At 49.2% G+C, this 22,117-nt stretch overlaps 1 protein-coding gene across 4 annotated transcripts in view; it reads right to left on the bottom strand.

Annotated features, from left to right (window-relative positions):
* The window catches only part of arid4b (AT-rich interaction domain 4B), a 238,767-nt gene that overhangs the window by 43,846 nt on the left and 172,804 nt on the right, over nt 1-22,117 (bottom strand). For 3 of the 4 annotated variants that reach the window (XM_055935867.1, XM_055935783.1, XM_055935955.1), the window contains exon 17: nt 1,603-1,812. The exons of the other annotated variant lie outside the window; for it this stretch is intronic. In XM_055935867.1, coding sequence (XP_055791842.1) covers nt 1,603-1,812 — 210 coding nt within the window. The remainder of the gene's footprint in view (nt 1-1,602; nt 1,813-22,117) is intronic. 4 annotated transcript variants of the gene reach the window in all.

Raw genomic sequence — 22,117 nt, 5'->3', positions numbered from 1 at the left:
GTCTCTGTTCAACCACAACCACAACAGTACCAGAGAGAAGAAGAGTCCTCTGTTCAACCACAACAGTACCACAGAGAAGAAGAGGCCTCTGTTCAACCACACCACAACAGTACCACAGAGAAGAAGAGGTCTCTGTTCAACCACAACACAACAGTACCACAGAGAAGAAGAGGTCTCTGTTCAACCACACCACAACAGTACCACAGAGAAGAAGAGGCCTCTGTTCAACCACAACACAACAGTACCACAGAGAAGAAGAGGTCTCTGTTCAACCACAACACAACAGTACCACAGAGAAGAAGAGGTCTCTGTTCAACCACACCACAACAGTACCACAGAGAAGAAGAGGTCTCTGCTCAACCACAACACACCAGTAAGAAAATGACACCCCTACATTGGTCTCAGTGTGAAAAGCTCTTCTCTATGCCAACTCTACTTCTACATAGTAACACTGTATTTATTACCCTGTCTCTGGCCCAGGGGGGAGAGAGGTCTAGAGGTATATAGCAGCACTTTAATACCAGATCCACACGATAGGGCCCACCCGGGCCATACCCTGGTCCTTTCCAGAATGGTTTCAGCAATTATGATGGATGTTTAACCAGGCAAGCTCAGTTTCTCAGCTTGGCTTGGGTAGGTTAGGCCCTATAATGTGAATGAGGATTAAATTGGCATTTTTAAAGTGGCTAAAGGGCTACATCATATTAGCTCTATTCTTCAATGAGAAGGCTTCTGTGAAAGAGCTTCATTTTATGGTCAAACTCAGCCCGTCTCTAGAGGACGGACAGACAGACGGACGGGGAGACAAACTGACAAAGTCAATACTTTAAAACGTCAACAAACCAAAGTCATTACTGATTGCCCCAATTCTCAATTTTAACCACTAGATGTCCACAGTGCAATGATAATTAATTAGTCCTGACATAGAAAAACCACTACAATATCTACAGGGGGATGGTAAGAAATAATCAATGATAATTAATTTGTCGTCTCACAGAAGGACCATTACATGATCTATAGATGATGGTAAGATATAATCAATAACATATAAATATAATAAATGTGAGCTTGTATCATAACAGAGAGGAAGTGATATCCATGATTTTGCTAAAGGGATCTCCATTTAAAAGGTAAGCTCTTTATATTTACAGCCGGATTTATTTGAGGGGGGTAAATAATATAGCTGTAATACTAGTGGTGTCTAGGAAGGTGATAGGTCACATTCCCCAGGGCTGTGTGTCCTGCTAATCTTACCTGACGTTCCAGCCACACCTCTCCACTAATATATATTAAACTAGTAGAGGTCAGGTGATAGATATATTGAGGTGATGGGTCACATTCCCCAGGGCTGTGTGTCCTGCTAATCTTACCTGACGTTCCAGCCACACCTCTCCACTAATATATATTAAACTAGTAGAGGTCAGGTGATAGATATATTGAGGTGATGGGTCACATTCCCCAGGGCTGTGTGTCCTGCTAATCTTACCTGACATTCCAGCCACACCTCTCCACTAATATATATTAAACTAGTAGAGGTCAGGTGATAGATATATTGAGGTGATGGGTCATATTCCCCAGGGCTGTGTGTCCTGCTAATCTTACCTGACATTCCAGCCACAGTAGTGAACCAGGTAGAGCACCTCTCCCCCCTCCACGTCAGCCTCTTTCACAGTGGCCTGGTACGTCTTCAGGCTGCGACCGCGACCATACCTCACCTGCACCTTCATCCCCGGGGGGTAACACTCAAACTCCTCCCCTTCCTCCCCCAGATCCTCATCACCACCATCGCCCTCCTGACTGCAGCTCTCATCCCTGAAATCAATGAAACACAGTTCAGCTTCCTGTTCACTTCCTGGTCCTAGGCTTCCCATAATGCACCACAATCAATAGCCCAAACCCACCCAAACCCCACTCTCACTACCTGTCACTAGGTAGACCAAACCCACCATTGGCCTGTGTCAACCACCAACCTCCAAGCCACTACTACTACAAAAAAAAACTAGACTCCAAAACACAACTAATAAATAATAACCCTCCTAGCCTCCTCACCCTCCAAGCCACTACTACTAAATAACCCTCCTAGCCTCCAAGCCACTACTACTAAATAACCCCCCCAGCCTCCAAGCCACTACTACTAAATAACCCCCCCAGCCTCCAAGCCACTACTACTAAATAACCCTCCTAGCCTCCTCACCCTCCAAGCCACTACTACTAAATAACCCCCCCAGCCTCCAAGCCACTACTACTAAATAACCCCCCTAGCCTCCAAGCCACTACTACTAAATAACCCCCATAGCCTCCAAGCCACTACTACTAAATAACCCCCCCAGCCTCCAAGCCACTCCTACTAAATAACTCCCCCAGCCTCCAAGCCACTACTACTAAATAACCCCCCCCCCTAGCCTCCAAGCCACTACTACTAAATAACCCCCCTAGCCTCCAAGACCCCTACTACTAAATAACCCCCCCAGCCTCCAAGCCACTACTACTAAATAACCCCCCTAGCCTCCAAGACCCCTACTACTAAATAACCCCCCCAGCCTCCAAGCCACTACTACTAAATAACCCCCCCAGCCTCCAAGCCACTACTACTAAATAACCCCCCCCCTAGCCTCCAAGCCACTACTACTAAATAACCCCCCCTAGCCTCCAAGCCACTACTACTAAATACCCCCCCTAGCCTCCAAGGCACTACTACTAAATAACCCCCCCCTAGCCTCCAAGCCACTACTACTAAATAACCCCCCCAGCCTCCAAGCCACTACTACTAAATACCCCCCCCTAGCCTCCAAGCCACTACTACTAAATAACCCCCTAGCCTCCAAGCCACTACTACTAAATAACCCCCCCTAGCCTCCAAGCCACTACTACTAAATAACCCCCCCCAGCCTCCAAGCCACTACTACTAAATAACCCCTCCAAGCCACTACTACTAAATAACTCCCCCCAGCCTCCAAGCCACTACTACTAAATAACCCCCCCCCCCCAGCCTCCAAGCCACTACTACTAAATAACCCTCCAAGCCACTACTACTAAATAACCCCCCCACCCTCCAAGCCACTACTACTAAATAACCCCCTAGCCTCCAAGCCACTACTACTAAATAACCCCCCCCCCCCCAGCCTCCAAGCCACTACTACTAAATAACCCCCCCTAGCCTCCAAGCCACTACTACTAAATAACCCCCCCTAGCCTCCAAGCCACTACTACTAAATAACCCCCCCAGCCTCCAAGCCACTACTACTAAATAACCCCCCCAGCCTCCAAGCCACTACTACTAAATAACCCCCCTAGCCTCCAAGCCACTACTACTAAATAACCTCCAAGCCACTACTACTAAATAACCCCCCAGCCTCCAAGCCACTACTAGTAAATAACCCCCACCAGCCTCCAAGCCACTACTACTAAATAACCCCCCTAGCCTCCAAGCCACTACTACTAAATAACCCCCCTAGCCTCCAAGCCACTACTACTAAATAACCCCCCTAGCCTCCAAGCCACTACTACTAAATAACCCCCCCAGCCTCCAAGCCACTACTACTAAATAACCCCCCCAGCCTCCAAGCCACTACTACTAAATAACCCCCCTAGCCTCCAAGCCACTACTACTAAATAACCCCCCCAGCCTCCAAGCCACTACTACTAAATAACCCCCCCCCTAGCCTCCAAGCCACTACTACTAAATAACCCCCCCTAGCCTCCAAGCCACTACTACTAAATACCCCCCCTAGCCTCCAAGGCACTACTACTAAATAACCCCCCCCTAGCCTCCAAGCCACTACTACTAAATAACCCCCCCAGCCTCCAAGCCACTACTACTAAATACCCCCCCCTAGCCTCCAAGCCACTACTACTAAATAACCCCCTAGCCTCCAAGCCACTACTACTAAATAACCCCCCCTAGCCTCCAAGCCACTACTACTAAATAACCCCCCCCAGCCTCCAAGCCACTACTACTAAATAACCCCTCCAAGCCACTACTACTAAATAACCCCCCCCCCAGCCTCCAAGCCACTACTACTAAATAATCCCCCCAGCCTCCAAGCCACTACTACTAAATAACCCTCCAAGCCACTACTACTAAATAACCCCCCTAGCCTCCAAGCCACTACTACTAAATAACCCCCCAAGTCACTACTACTAAATAACCCCCCCAGCCACTACTACTAAATAACCCCCCCCCCAGCCTCCAAGCCACTACTACTAAATAACCCTCCTAGCCACTACTACTAAATAACCCTCCTAGCCACTACTACTAAATAACCCCCCCCCAGCCTCCAAGCCACTACTACTAAATAACCCCCCCACCCTCCAAGCCACTACTACTAAATAACCCCCTAGCCTCCAAGCCACTACTACTAAATAACCCCCCCCCCCTAGCCTCCAAGCCACTACTACTAAATAACCCCCCCTAGCCTCCAAGCCACTACTACTAAATAACCCCCCCTAGCCTCCAAGCCACTACTACTAAATAACCCCCCCAGCCTCCAAGCCACTACTACTAAATAACCCCCCCAGCCTCCAAGCCACTACTACTAAATAACCCCCCTAGCCTCCAAGCCACTACTACTAAATAACCTCCAAGCCACTACTACTAAATAACCCCCCAGCCTCCAAGCCACTACTAGTAAATAACCCCCACCAGCCTCCAAGCCACTACTACTAAATAACCCCCCTAGCCTCCAAGCCACTACTACTAAATAACCCCCCTAGCCTCCAAGCCACTACTACTAAATAACCCCCCTAGCCTCCAAGCCACTACTACTAAATAACCCCCCCAGCCTCCAAGCCACTACTACTAAATAACCCCCCTAGCCTCCAAGCCACTACTACTAAATAACCCCCAGCCTCCAAGCCACTACTACTAAATAACCCCCCCAGCCTCCAAGCCACTACTACTAAATAACCCCCCCAGCCTCCAAGCCACTACTACTAAATAACCCCCCTAGCCTCCAAGCCACTACTACTAAATAACCCCCAGCCTCCAAGCCACTACTACTAAATAACCCCCCCAGCCTCCAAGCCACTACTACTAAATAACCCTCCAAGCCACTACTACTAAATAACCCCCCTAGCCTCCAAGCCACTACTACTAAATAACCCCCCAAGCGACTACTACTAAATAACCCCCCCAGCCTCCAAGCCACTACTACTAAATAACCCCCCAAGTCACTACTACTAAATAACCCCCGTAGCCTCCAAGCCACTACTACTAAATAACCCCCCTAGCCTCCAAGCCACTACTACTAAATAACCCCCCCAGCCTCCAAGCCACTACTACTAAATAACCCCCCTAGCCTCCAATCCACTACTACTAAATAACCCCACTAGCCTCCAAGCCACTACTACTAAATAACCCCCCTAGCCTCCAAGCCACTACTACTAAATACCCCCTCAGCCTCCAAGCCACTACTACTAAATAACCCTCGTAGCCTCCAAGCCACTACTACTAAATAACCCCCCCAGCCTCCAAGCCACTACTACTAAATAACCCCCCTAGCCACTACTACTAAATAACCCTCCTAGCCACTACTACTAAATAACCCTCCTAGCCACTACTACTAAATAACCCTCCAAGCCACTACTACTAAATAACCCCCCCAGCCTCCAAGCCACTACTACTAAATAACCCTCCAAGCCACTACTACTAAATAACCCCCCTAGCCACTACTACTAAATAACCCCCCCAGCCTCCAAGCCACTACTACTAAATAACCCCCCTAGCCACTACTACTAAATAACCCCCCTAGCCACTACTACTAAATAACCCCCCTAGCCACTACTACTAAATAACCCTCCTAGCCACTACTACTAAATAACCCTCCTAGCCACTACTACTAAATAACCCTCCAAGCCACTACTACTAAATAACCCCCCCAGCCTCCAAGCCACTACTACTAAATAACCCTCCAAGCCACTACTACTAAATAACCCCCCTAGCCTCCAAGCCACTACTACTAAATAACCCCCCAAGTCACTACTACTGAATAACCCACGTAGCCTCCAAGCCACTACTACTAAATAACCCCCCTAGCCTCCAAGCCACTACTACTAAATAACCCCCCTAGCCTCCAAGCCACTACTACTAAATAACCCCCCAATCGACTACTACTAAATAACCCCCCCAGCCTCCAAGCCACTACTACTAAATAACCCCCCAAGTCACTACTACTAAATAACCCTCGGCCTCCAAGCCACTACTACTAAATAACCCCCCTAGCCTCCAAGCCACTACTACTAAATAACCCCCCCAGCCTCCAAGCCACTACTACTAAATAACCCTCGTAGCCTCCAAGCCACTACTACTAAATAACCCCCCCCCCCAGCCTCCAAGCCACTACTACTAAATAACCCTCCTAGCCACTACTACTAAATAACCCTCCTAGCCACTACTACTAAATAACCCCCCCAGCCTCCAAGCCACTACTACTAAATAACCCCCCCAGCCTCCAAGCCACTACTACTAAATAACCCCCCCAGCCTCCAAGCCACTACTACTAAATAACCCCCCCAGCCTCCAATCCACTACTACTAAATAACCCCCCTAGCTTTCAAGCCACTACTACTAAATAACCCCCCTAGCCTCCAAGCCACAACTACTAAATAACCCCCCTAGCCTCCAAGCCACTACTGCTAAATACCCCCCCTAGCCTCCAAGCCACTACTACTAAATAACCCCCCTAGCCTCCAAGCCACTACTACTAAATAACCCCCCTAGCTTTCAAGCCACTACTACTAAATAACCCCCCTAGCCTCCAAGCCACAACTACTAAATAACCCCCCTAGCCTCCAAGCCACTACTACTAAATACCCCCCCTAGCCTCCAAGCCACTACTACTAAATAACCCCCCTAGCCTCCAAGCCACTACTACTAAATAACCCCCCAGCCTCCAAGCCACTACTACTAAATACCCCCCCAGCCTCTAAGCCACTACTACTAAATAACCCCCCCCCCCCAGCCTCCAAGCCACTACTACTAAATAACCCCCCTAGCCTACAAGCCACTTCTACTAAATAACCCTCCTAGCCACATCTACTAAATAACCCCCATAGCCTCCAAGCCACTACTACTAAATAACCCCCCCAGGCTCCAAGCCACTACTACTAAATAACCCCCCTAGCCTCCAAGCCACTACTACTAAATAACCCCCCTAGCCTCCAAGCCACTACTACTAAATAACCCCCCCAGCCTCCAAGCCACTACTACTAAATAACCCCCCCCCCAGCCTCCAAGCCACTACTACTAAATAACCCTCCTAGCCACTACTACTAAATAACCCTCCTAGCCACTACTACTAAATAACCCTCCAAGCCACTACTACTAAATAACCCCCCTAGCCTCCAAGCCACTACTACTAAATAACCCCCCAAGTCACTACTACTAAATAACCCCCGTAGCCTCCAAGCCACTACTACTAAATAACCCTCAGCCTCCAAGCCACTACTACTAAATAACCCCCCTAGCCTCCAAGCCACTACTACTAAATAACCCCACAAGGGACTACTACTAAATAACCCCCCCAGCCTCCAAGCCACTACTACTAAATAAACCCCCAAGTCACTACTACTAAATAACCCCCGTAGCCTCCAAGCCACTACTACTAAATAACCCCCCTAGCCTCCAAGCCACTACTACTAAATAACCCTCCTAGCCTCCAAGCCACTACTACTAAATAACCCCCCAAGTCACTACTACTAAATACCCCCTCAGCCTCCAAGCCACTACTACTAAATAACCCTCCTAGCCACTACTACTAAATAACCCCCCCAGCCTCCAAGCCACTACTACTAAATAACCCTCGTAGCCTCCAAGCCACTACTACTAAATAACCCCCCCCCCAGCCTCCAAGCCACTACTACTAAATAACCCTCCTAGCCACTACTACTAAATAACCCTCCTAGCCACTACTACTAAATAACCCCCCCAGCCTCCAAGCCACTACTACTAAATAACCCCCCCAGCCTCCAAGCCACTACTACTAAATAACCCCCCTAGCCTCCAAGACCCCTACTACTAAATAACCCCCCCTAGCCTCCAAGCCACTACTACTAAATAACCCCCCTAGCCTCCAAGACCCCTACTACTAAATAACCCCCAAGCCACTACTACTAAATAACCCCCCCAGCCTCCAAGCCACTACTACTAAATAACCCCCCCCTAGCCTCCAAGCCACTACTACTAAATAACCCCCCTAGCCTCCAAGCCACTACTACTAAATAACCCCCCAGCCTCCAAGGCACTACTACTAAATAACCCCCCCCTAGCCTCCAAGCCACTACTACTAAATAACCCCCCCAGCCTCCAAGCCACTACTACTAAATAACCCCCCCTAGCCTCCAAGCCACTACTACTAAATAACCCCCTAGCCTCCAAGCCACTACTACTAAATAACCCCCCCTAGCCTCCAAGCCACTACTACTAAATAACCCCCCCCAGCCTCCAAGCCACTACTACTAAATAACCCCTCCAAGCCACTACTACTAAATAACCCCCCCAGCCTCCAAGCCACTACTACTAAATAACCCCCCCCCCAGCCTCCAAGCCACTACTACTAAATAACCCCCCCCCAGCCTCCAAGCCACTACTACTAAATAATCCCCCCAGCCTCCAAGCCACAACTACTAAATAACCCTCCAAGCCACTACTACTAAATAACCCCCCTAGCCTCCAAGCCACTACTACTAAATAACCCTCCTAGCCTCCAAGCCACTACTACTAAATAACCCCCCTAGCCTCCAAGCCACTACTACTAAATAACCCCCCAAGTCACTACTACTAAATAACCCCCATAGCCTCCAAGCCACTACTACTAAATAACCCTCAGCCTCCAAGCCACTACTACTAAATAACCCCCCTAGCCTCCAAGCCACTACTACTAAATAACCCCCCAAGCGACTACTACTAAATAACCCCCCCAGCCTCCAAGCTACTACTACTAAATAACCCCCCAAGTCACTACTACTAAATAACCCCCGTAGCCTCCAAGCCACTACTACTAAATAACCCCCCTAGCCTCCAAGCCACTACTACTAAATACCCCCTCAGCCTCCAAGCCACTACTACTAAATAACCCTCCTAGCCACTACTACTAAATAACCCCCCCAGCCTCCAAGCCACTACTACTAAATAACCCTCGTAGCCTCCAAGCCACTACTACTAAATAACCCCCCCCAGCCTCCAAGCCACTACTACTAAATAACCCCCCTAGCCTCCAAGCCACTACTACTAAATAACCCTCCCAGCCACTACTACTAAATAACCCTCCTAGCCACTACTACTAAATAACCCTCCTAGCCACTACTACTAAATAACCCTCCTAGCCACTACTACTAAATAACCCTCCCAGCCACTACTACTAAATAACCCTCCAAGCCACTACTACTAAATAACCCCCCTAGCCTCCAAGCCACTACTACTAAATAACCCTCCTAGCCACTACTACTAAATAACCCTCCAAGCCACTACTACTAAATAACCCTCCTAGCCACTACTACTAAATAACCCTCCAAGCCACTACTACTAAATAACCCCCCCAGCCTCCAAGCCACTACTACTAAATAACCCTCCTAGCCACTACTACTAAATAACCCTCCTAGCCACTACTACTAAATAACCCTCCCAGCCACTACTACTAAATAACCCTCCAAGCCACTACTACTAAATAACCCCCCTAGCCTCCAAGCCACTACTACTAAATAACCCCCCAAGTCACTACTACTAAATAACCCCCGTAGCCTCCAAGCCACTACTACTAAATAACCCCCCTAGCCTCCAAGCCACTACTACTAAATAACCCCCCAAGCGACTACTACTAAATAACCCCCCCAGCCTCCAAGCCACTACTACTAAATAAACCCCCAAGTCACTACTACTAAATACCCCCCGTAGCCTCCAAGCCACTACTACTAAATAACCCCCCTAGCCTCCAAGCCACTACTACTAAATAACCCTCCTAGCCACATCTACTAAATAACCCCCATAGCCTCCAAGCCACTTCTACTAAATAACCCCCATAGCCTCCTAGCCACATCTACTAAATAACCCCCATAGCCTCCAAGCCACTACTACTAAATAACCCTCCTAGCCACTACTACTAAATAACCCCCCCAGCCTCCAAGCCACTACTACTAAATAACCCTCGTAGCCTCCAAGCCACTACTACTAAATAACCCCCCCCCAGCCTCCAAGCCACTACTACTAAATAACCCTCCTAGCCACTACTACTAAATAACCCTCCTAGCCACTACTACTAAATAACCCCCCCAGCCTCCAAGCCACTACTACTAAATAACCCTCCTAGCCACTACTACTAAATAACCCTCCTAGCCACTACTACTAAATAACCCTCCTAGCCACTACTACTAAATAACCCCCCCAGCCTCCAAGCCACTACTACTAAATAACCCCCCCAGCCTCCAAGCCACTACTACTAAATAACCCCCCTAGCCTCCAAGCCACTACTACTAAATAACCCCCCCTAGCCTCCAAGCCACTACTACTAAATAACCCCCCCCAGCCTCCAAGCCACTACTACTAAATAACCCCTCCAAGCCACTACTACTAAATAACCCCCCCAGCCTCCAAGCCACTACTACTAAATAACCCCCCCCCCAGCCTCCAAGCCACTACTACTAAATAACCCCCCCCCAGCCTCCAAGCCACTACTACTAAATAATCCCCCCAGCCTCCAAGCCACAACTACTAAATAACCCTCCAAGCCACTACTACTAAATAACCCCCCTAGCCTCCAAGCCACTACTACTAAATAACCCTCCTAGCCTCCAAGCCACTACTACTAAATAACCCCCCTAGCCTCCAAGCCACTACTACTAAATAACCCCCCAAGTCACTACTACTAAATAACCCCCATAGCCTCCAAGCCACTACTACTAAATAACCCTCAGCCTCCAAGCCACTACTACTAAATAACCCCCCTAGCCTCCAAGCCACTACTACTAAATAACCCCCCAAGCGACTACTACTAAATAACCCCCCCAGCCTCCAAGCTACTACTACTAAATAACCCCCCAAGTCACTACTACTAAATAACCCCCGTAGCCTCCAAGCCACTACTACTAAATAACCCCCCTAGCCTCCAAGCCACTACTACTAAATACCCCCTCAGCCTCCAAGCCACTACTACTAAATAACCCTCCTAGCCACTACTACTAAATAACCCCCCCAGCCTCCAAGCCACTACTACTAAATAACCCTCGTAGCCTCCAAGCCACTACTACTAAATAACCCCCCCAGCCTCCAAGCCACTACTACTAAATAACCCCCCTAGCCTCCAAGCCACTACTACTAAATAACCCTCCCAGCCACTACTACTAAATAACCCTCCTAGCCACTACTACTAAATAACCCTCCTAGCCACTACTACTAAATAACCCTCCTAGCCACTACTACTAAATAACCCTCCCAGCCACTACTACTAAATAACCCTCCAAGCCACTACTACTAAATAACCCCCCTAGCCTCCAAGCCACTACTACTAAATAACCCTCCTAGCCACTACTACTAAATAACCCTCCAAGCCACTACTACTAAATAACCCTCCTAGCCACTACTACTAAATAACCCTCCAAGCCACTACTACTAAATAACCCCCCCAGCCTCCAAGCCACTACTACTAAATAACCCTCCTAGCCACTACTACTAAATAACCCTCCTAGCCACTACTACTAAATAACCCTCCCAGCCACTACTACTAAATAACCCTCCAAGCCACTACTACTAAATAACCCCCCTAGCCTCCAAGCCACTACTACTAAATAACCCCCCAAGTCACTACTACTAAATAACCCCCGTAGCCTCCAAGCCACTACTACTAAATAACCCCCCTAGCCTCCAAGCCACTACTACTAAATAACCCCCCAAGCGACTACTACTAAATAACCCCCCCAGCCTCCAAGCCACTACTACTAAATAAACCCCCAAGTCACTACTACTAAATACCCCCCGTAGCCTCCAAGCCACTACTACTAAATAACCCCCCTAGCCTCCAAGCCACTACTACTAAATAACCCTCCTAGCCACATCTACTAAATAACCCCCATAGCCTCCAAGCCACTTCTACTAAATAACCCCCATAGCCTCCTAGCCACATCTACTAAATAACCCCCATAGCCTCCAAGCCACTACTACTAAATAACCCTCCTAGCCACTACTACTAAATAACCCCCCCAGCCTCCAAGCCACTACTACTAAATAACCCTCGTAGCCTCCAAGCCACTACTACTAAATAACCCCCCCCCAGCCTCCAAGCCACTACTACTAAATAACCCTCCTAGCCACTACTACTAAATAACCCTCCTAGCCACTACTACTAAATAACCCCCCCAGCCTCCAAGCCACTACTACTAAATAACCCTCCTAGCCACTACTACTAAATAACCCTCCTAGCCACTACTACTAAATAACCCTCCTAGCCACTACTACTAAATAACCCCCCCAGCCTCCAAGCCACTACTACTAAATAACCCCCCCAGCCTCCAAGCCACTACTACTAAATAACCCCCCTAGCTTTCAAGCCACTACTACTAAATAACCCCCCTAGCCTCCAAGCCACAACTACTAAATAACCCCCTAGCCTCCAAGCCACTACTACTAAATACCCCCCCTAGCCTCCAAGCCACTACTACTAAATAACCCCCCTAGCCTCCAAGCCACTACTACTAAATAACCCCCCTAGCTTTCAAGCCACTACTACTAAATAACCCCCCTAGCCTCCAAGCCACAACTACTAAATAACCCCCCTAGCCTCCAAGCCACTACTACTAAATACCCCCCCTAGCCTCCAAGCCACTACTACTAAATAACCCCCCTAGCCTCCAAGCCAGTACTACTAAATAACCCCCCAGCCTCCAAGCCACTACTACTAAATAACCCCCCCAGCCTCCAAGCCACTACTACTAAATAACCCCCCCCCCCAGCCTCCAAGCCACTACTACTAAATAACCCCCCTAGCCTACAAGCCACTACTACTAAATAACCCTCCTAGCCACATCTACTAAATAACCCCCATAGCCTCCAAGCCACTACTACTAAATAACCCCACCAGCCTCCAAGCCACTACTACTAAATAACCCCCCTAGCCTCCAAGCCACTACTAATAATACCCCCCCTAGCCTCCAAGCCACTACTACTAAATAACCCCCCCAGCCTCCAAGCCACTACTACTAAATAACCCCCCCAGCCTCCAAGCCACTACTACTAAATAACCCCCGTAGCCTCCAAGCCACTACTACTAAATAACCCCCCTTAGACTCCTCACCTTCCAAGCCACTACTTCTAAATAACTCCTGCACCCAGCCTCCAAGACCTCTACTACTAAATAACCCCCCTAGCCTCCAAGCCACTACTACTAAATAACCCACCAAGCCATTACTACTAAATAAACCCCCTTAGACTCCTCACCCTCCAAGCCACTACTACTAAATAACCCCCGTAGCCTCCAAGACCCCTACTACTAAATAACCCCCCCAGCCTCCAAGCCACTACTACTAAAATACCCCCACTAGCCTCCAAGCCGCTACTACTAAATAACCCCCCTAGCCTCCAAGCCACTACTACTAAATAACCCCCCAACCCTCCAAGCCACTACTACTAAATAACCCCCCCCCTAGCCTCCAAGCCACTACTACTAAATAACCCCCCTAGACTCCAAGCCACTACTACTAAATAACCCCCCTAGCCTCCAAGCCACTACTACTAAATAACCCCCCCTAGCCTCCAAGCCACTACTACTAAATAACCCCCCTAGCCACTACTACTAAATAACCCCCCCCAGCCTCCAAGCCTCTACTACTAAAATAACCCCCCTAGCCTCCAAGCCATTACTACTAAATAACCCCCCCAGCCTCCAAGCCACTACTACTAAATAACCCCCCTAGCCTCCAAGCCACTACTACTAAATAACCCCCCCAGCCTCCAAGACCCCTACTACTAAATAACCCCCCCAGCCTCCAAGCCATTACTACTAAATAACCCCCCCAGCCTCCAAGCCACTACTACTAAATAACCCCCCCCCCCCAGCCTCCAAGCCACTACTACTAAATAACCCCCCTAGCCTCCAAGCCACTACTACTAAATAACCCCCCTAGCCACTACTACTAAATAACCCCCCTAGCCTCCAAGCCACTACTACTAAATAACCCCCCCAGCCTCCAAGCCACTACTACTAAATAACCCCCCCAGCCTCCAAGCCACTACTACTAAATAACCCCCCCAGCCTCCAAGCCACTACTACTAAATAACCCCCCTAGCCTCCAAGCCACTACTACTAAATAACCCCCCTAGCCTCCGAGCCACTACTACTAAATAACCCCCCTAGCCTCAAAGCAACTACTACTAAATAACCCCCCTAGCCTCCAAGCCACTACTACTAAATAACCCCCCTAGCCTCCAAGCCACTACTACTAAAGATCCCCACAAGCCTCCAATCCACTACTACTAAATAACCCCCCCCCATAGCCTCCAAGCCACTACTACTGAATAACGCCTCTAGCCTCCAATCCACTACTACTAAATAACCCCCCAGCCTCCAAGCCACTACTACTAAATAACCCCCCCCCCTAGCCTCCAAGCCACTACTACCAAATAACCCCCCCCCTAGCCTCCAATCCACTACTACTAAACAACCCCCCCTAGCCTCCAATCCACTACTACTAAATAACCCCTCCAAGCCACTACTACTAAATAACCTCCAAGCCACTACTAATAAATTACACCCCTAGCCTCCAATCCACTACTACTAAATAACCCCCCTAGCCTCCAATTCACTACTACTAAATAACCCCCCCAAGCCACTACTACTAAATAACCCCCCTAGCCTCCAAGCCACTACTACTAAATAACCCCCCTAGCCTCCAATCCACTACTACTAAATAACCCCCCTAGCCTCCAAGCCACTACGACTAAATAACCCCCCCAGCCTCCAATCCACTACTACTAAATAACCCCCCTAGCCTCCAAGCCACTACTACTAAATAACCCACCAAGCCATTACTACTAAATAAACCCCCTTAGACTCCTCACCCTCCAAGCCACTACTACTAAATAACCCCCGTAGCCTCCAAGACCCCTACTACTAAATAACCCCCCCAGCCTCCAAGCCACTACTACTAAAATACCCCCACTAGCCTCCAAGCCGCTACTACTAAATAACCCCCCTAGCCTCCAAGCCACTACTACTAAATAACCCCCCAACCCTCCAAGCCACTACTACTAAATAACCCCCCTAGCCTCCAAGCCACTACTACTAAATAACCCCCCCTAGCCTCCAAGCCACTACTACTAAATAACCCCCCTAGCCACTACTACTAAATAACCCCCCCCCAGCCTCCAAGCCTCTACTACTAAATAACCCCCCTAGCCTCCAAGCCATTACTACTAAATAACCCCCCCAGCCTCCAAGCCACTACTACTAAATAACCCCCCTAGCCTCCAAGCCACTACTACTAAATAACCCCCCTTGCCTCCAAGACCCCTACTACTAAATAACCCCCCCAGCCTCCAAGCCATTACTACTAAATAACCCCCCCAGCCTCCAAGCCACTACTACTAAATAACCCCCCCCCCCAGCCTCCAAGCCACTACTACTAAATAACCCCCCTAGCCTCCAAGCCACTACTACTAAATAACCCCCCTAGCCACTACTACTAAATAATCCCCCTAGCCTCCAAGCCACTACTACTAAATAACCCCCCCAGCCTCCAAGCCACTACTACTAAATAACCCCCCCAGCCTCCAAGCCACTACTACTAAATAACCCCCCCAGCCTCCAAGCCACTACTACTAAATAACCCCCCTAGCCTCCAAGCCACTACTACTAAATAACCCCCCTAGCCTCCGAGCCACTACTACTAAATAACCCCCCTAGCCTCCAAGCCACTACTACTAAATAACCCCCCTAGCCTCCAATCCACTACTACTAAATAACCCCCCTAGCCTCCAAGCCACTACTACTAAATAACCCCCCTAGCCTCCGAGCCACTACTACTAAATAACCCCCCTAGCCTCCAAGCCACTACTACTAAATAACCCCCCTAGCCTCCAATCCACTACTACTAAATAACCCCCCTAGCCTCCAAGCCACTACTACTAAATAACCCCCCTAGCCTCCAAGCCACTACTACTAAAGATCCCCCCAAGCCTCCAATCCACTACTACTAAATAACCCCCCCCCCCCATAGCCTCCAAGCCACTACTACTAAATAACGCCTCTAGCCTGCAATCCACTACTACTAAATAACCCCCCTCTAGCCTCCAAGCCACTACTACTAAATAACCCCCCTAGCCACTACTACTAAATAACCCCCCTAGCCTCCAAGCCACTACTACTAAATAACCCCCCCAGCCTCCAAGACACTACTACTAAATAACCCCCCCAGCCTCCAAGCCACTACTACTAAATAACCCCCCCAGCCTCCAAGCCACTGCTACTAAATAACCCCCCTAGCCTCCAAGCCACTACTACTAAATAACCCCCCTAGCCTCCGAGCCACTACTACTAAATAACCCCCCTAGCCTCCAAGCAACTACTACTAAATAACCCCCCTAGCCTCCAAGCCACTACTACTAAATAACCCCCCTAGCCTCCAAGCCACTACTACTAAAGATCCCCCCAAGCCTCCAATCCACTACTACTAAATAACCCCCCCCCCCCATAGCCTCCAAGCCACTACTACTGAATAACGCCTCTAGCCTCCAATCCACTACTACTAAATAACCCCCCAGCCTCCAAGCCACTACTACTAAATAACCCCCCCCCTAGCCTCCAAGCCACTACTACTAAATAACCTCCAAGCCACTACTACTAAATAACCTCCAAGCCACTACTAATAAATAACCTCCAAGCCACTACTAATAAATTACACCCCTAGCCTCCAATCCACTACTACTAAATAACCCCCCTAGCCTCCAATTCACTACTACTAAATAACCCCCCCAAGCCACTACTACTAAATAACCCCCCTAGCCTCCAAGCCACTACTACTAAATAACCCCCCTAGCCTCCAATCCACTACTACTAAATAACCCCCCTAGCCTCCAAGCCACTACGACTAAATAACCCCCCCAGCCTCCAATCCACTACTACTAAATAACCCCCCCCTAGCCTCCAATCAACTACTACTAAATAACCCCCCCTCCCTAGCCTCCAAGCCACTACTACTAAATAACCCCCCCCCCTAACCTCCAATCCACTACTACTAAACAACCCCCCCCCTAGCCTCCAATTCACTACTACTAAATAACCCCCCCAAGCCACTACTACTAAATAACCCCCCTAGCCTCCAAGCCACTACGACTAAATAACCCCCCCAGCCTCCAATCCACTACTACTAAACAACCCCCCCCCTAGCCTCCAATCCACTACTACTAAATAACCCCTCCAAGCCACTACTACTAAATAACCTCCAAGCCACTACTACTAAATTACACCCCTAGCCTCCAATCCACTACTACTAAATAACCCCCCTAGCCTCCAATTCACTACTACTAAATAACCCCCCCAAGCCACTACTACTAAATAACCCCCCTAGCCTCCAAGCCACTACTACTAAATAACCCCCCTAGCCTCCAATCCACTACTACTAAATAACCCCCCTAGCCTCCAATCCACTAATACTAAACCCCCCTAGCCTCCAATCCACTACTACTAAATAACCTCCAATCCACTACTACTAAATAACCCCCCTAGCCTCCAATCCACTACTACTAAACCCCCCTAGCCTCCAATCCACTACTACTAAATAGCCTCCAAGCCACTACTACTAAATAACCCCCCCATCCTCCAAGCCACTACTACTAAATAACCCCCCCAGCCTCCAAGCCACTACTACTAAATAACCCCCCCAAGCCACTACTACTAAATAACCCCCCTAGCCTCCAAGCCACTACTACTAAATAACCCCCCTAGCCTCCAATCCACTACTACTAAATAACCCCCCTAGCCTCCAAGCCACTACGACTAAATAACCCCCCCAGCCTCCAATCCACTACTACTAAATAACCCCCCCCTAGCCTCCAATCAACTACTACTAAATAACCCCCCCTCCCTAGCCTCCAAGCCACTACTACTAAATAACCCCCCCCTAGCCTCCAATCCACTACTACTAAATAACCCCCCCAGCCTCCAAGCCACTACTACTAAATAACCCCCCCCTAGCCTCCAATCCACTACTACTAAATAACCCCCCCAGCCTCCAAGCCACTACTACTAAATAACCCCCCCTAACCTCCAATCCACTACTACTAAACAACCCCCCCTAGCCTCCAATCCACTACTACTAAATAACCCCTCCAAGCCACTACTACTAAATAACCTCCAAGCCACTACTACTAAATTACACCCCTAGCCTCCAATCCACTACTACTAAATAACCTCCCTAGCCTCCAATTCACTACTACTAAATAACCCCCCCAAGCCACTACTACTAAATAACCCCCCTAGCCTCCAAGCCACTACTACTAAATAACCCCCCTAGCCTCCAATCCACTACTACTAAATAACCCCCCAGCCTCCAAGCCACTACTACTAAATAACCCCCCAGCCTCCAATCCACTACTACTAAATACCCCCCCCAGCCTCCAAGCCACTACTACTAAATAACCCCCCCAGCCTCCAAGCCACTACTACTAAATAAACCCCCCCAGCCTCCAAGCCACTACTACTAAATAACCCCCCCAGCCTCCAAGCCACTACTACTAAATAACCCCCCCAGCCTCCAAGACACTACTACTAAATAAACCCCCCCAGCCTCCAAGCCACTACTACTAAATAACCCCCCCGGCCTCCAAGACACTACTACTAAATAAACCCCCCCAGCCTCCAAGCCACTACTACTAAATAACCCCCCCAGCCTCCAAGACACTACTACTAAATAACCCCACTAGCCTCCAAGCCACCACTACTAAATAACCCCCCTAGCCTCCAAGCCACTACTACTAAATAACCCCCCTAGCCTCCAAGCCACTACTACTAAAAAACCCCCCTAGCCTCCAAGCCACTACTACTAAATAACCCCCCTAGCCTCCAAGCCACTACTACTAAATAACCCCCCTAGCCTCCAAGCCACTACTACTAAAAAACCCCCCTAGCCTCCAAGCCACTACTACTAAATAACCCCCCTAGCCTCCAAGCCACTACTACTAAATAACCCCCCTAGCCTCCAAGCCACTACTACTAAATAACCTCCAAGCCACTACTACTAAATAACCCCCCCTTGCCTCCAAGCCACTACTACTAAATAACCCCCCTAGCCTCCAATCCACTACTACTAAATAACCCCCCCCAGCCTCCAAGCCACTACTACTAAATAACCCCCTAGCCTCCAATCCACTACTACTAAATAACCCCCCTAGCCACTACTACTAAATAACCCCCCCCCCTAGCCTCCAAGCCACTACTACTGAATAACCCCTCTAGGCTCCAAGCATCTACTACTAAATAACCCCCCCAGCCTCCAATCCACTACTACTAAATAACCCCCCCCCCAGCCTCCAAGCCACTACTACTAAATAACCCCCGCCAGCCTCCAATCCACTACTACTAAATAACCCCCCCCCAGCCTCCAATCCACTACTACTAAATAACCCCCCTAACCTCCAATCCACTACTACTAAATAACCCCCCTAGCCTCCAATCCACTACTACTAAATTACCCCTCCAAGCCACTACTACTAAATAATCTCCAAGCCACTACTACTAAATAACCCCCCCTAGCCTCCAAGCCACTACTACTAAATAACCCCCCTAGCCTCCAAGCCACTACTACTAAATAACCCCCCCAGCCTCCAAGCCACTACTACTAAATAGCCCCTCCAATCCACTACTACTAAATAACCCCCCCCCTAGCCTCCAAGCCACTACTACTAAATAACCCCCCCAGCCTCCAAGCCACTACTACTAAATAACCTCCAAGCCACTACTACTAAATAACCCCCCCCAGCCTCCAAGCCACTACTACTAAATAACCCCCCCAGCCTCCAAGCCACTACTACTAAATAACCCCACTAGCCTCCAAGCCACTACTACTAAATAACCCCCCTAGCCTCCAAGCCACTACTACTAAATAACCCCCCCAGCCTCCAAGCCACTACTACTAAATAACCTCCCCATCCTCCAAGCCACTACTACTAAATAACCCCCCCCAGCCTCCAAGCCACTACTACTAAATAACCCCCCCAGCCACTACTACTAAATAACCCCCCTAGCCTCCAAGCCACTACTACTAAATAACCCCCCCAGCCTCCAAGCCACTACTACTAAATAACCCCCCTAGCCTCCAAGCCACTACTACTAAATAACCCCCCCAGCCTCCAAGCCACTACTACTAAATAACCCCCCCCAGCCTCCAAGCCACTACTACTAAATAACCCCCCCCCCAGCCTCCAAGCCACTACTACTAAATAACCCCCCAGCCTCCAAGCCACTACTACTAAATAACCCCCCCAGCCTCCAAGCCACTACTACTAAATAACCCCCCCAGCCTCCAAGCCACTACTACTAAATAACCCCCCTAGCCTCCAAGCCACTACTACTAAATAACCCCCCTAGCCTCCAAGCCACTACTACTAAATAACCCCCCCAGCCTCCAAGCCACTACTAATAAATAACCTCCCCAGCCTCCAAGCCACTACTACTAAATAACCCCCCCAGCCTCCAAGCCACTACTACTAAATAACCCCCCAAGCCACTACTACTAAATAACCCCCCCCCCCCAGCCTCCAAGCCACTACTACTAAATAACCCCCCCAGCCTCCAAGCCACTACTACTAAATAACCCCCCTAGCCTCCAAGCCACTACTACTAAATAACCCCCCCAGCCTCCAAGCCACTACTACTAAATAACCCCCCCCCAGCCTCCAAGCCACTACTACTAAATAACCCCCCCCCAGCCTCCAAGCCACTACTACTAAATAACCCCCCAGCCTCCAAGCCACTACTACTAAATAACCCCCCTAGCCTCCAAGCCACTACTACTAAATAACCCCCCAGCCTCCAAGCCACTACTACTAAATAACCCCCATAGCCTCCAAGCCACTACTACTAAATAACCCCCCTAGCCTCCAAGCCACTACTACTAAATAACCCCCTACCCCCCAAGCCACTACTACTAAATAACCCCCCCCCCCAGCCTCCAAGCCACTACTACTAAATAACCCCCCCCAGCCTCCAAGCCACTACTACTAAATAACCCCCCCAGCCTCCAAGCCACTACTACTAAATAACCCCCCCCAGCCTCCAAGCCACTACTACTAAATAACCCCCCCAGCCTCCAAGCCACTACTACTAAATAACCCCCACAGCCTCCAAGCCACTACTACTAAATAACCCCCACGGCCTCCAAGCCACTACTACTAAATAACCCCCCCCAGTCTCCAAGCCACTACTACTAAATAACCCCCCCAGCCTCCAAGCCACTACTACTAAATAACCCCCCTAGCCTCCAAGCCACTACTACTAAATAACCCCCACAGCCTCCAAGCCACTACTACTAAATAACCCCCCCCCCCCACCCTCCAAGCCACTACTACTAAATAACCCCCCCAGCCTCCAAGCCACTACTACTAAATAACCCCCCCAGCCTCCAAGCCACTACTACTAAATAACCCCCCTAGCCTCCAAGCCACTACTACTAAATAACCCCCTAGCCTCCAAGCCACTACTACTAAATAACCCCCCCCAGCCTCCAAGCCACTACTACTAAATAACCCCCCCCAGCCTCCAAGCCACTACTACTAAATAACCCCCCAGCCTCCAAGCCACTACTACTAAATAACCCCCCCCCCCAGCCTCCAAGCCACTACTACTAAATAACCCCCCCAGCCTCCAAGCCACTATTTCTAAATAACCCCCCCAGCCTCCAAGCCACTACTACTAAATAAACCCCCTAGCCTCCAAGCCACTACTACTAAATAACCCCCCCAGCCTCCAAGCCAATACTACTAAATAACCCCCCTAGCCTCCAAGCCACTACTACTAAATAACCCCCAGCCTCCAAGCCACTACTACTAAATAACCCCCCCAGCCTCCAAGCCAATACCACTAAATAACCCCCCCAGCCTCCAAGCCACTACTACTAAATAACCCCCCCCCAGCCTCCAAGC

The sequence above is a fragment of the Salvelinus fontinalis genome, chromosome 1 (assembly GCF_029448725.1).
Source record: "Salvelinus fontinalis isolate EN_2023a chromosome 1, ASM2944872v1, whole genome shotgun sequence".
NCBI classification, from domain to species: domain Eukaryota; kingdom Metazoa; phylum Chordata; class Actinopteri; order Salmoniformes; family Salmonidae; genus Salvelinus; species Salvelinus fontinalis.
The sequence above is the reverse complement of the archived record's forward strand: the minus strand, read 5'-3'. Positions and strand labels throughout refer to the sequence as shown.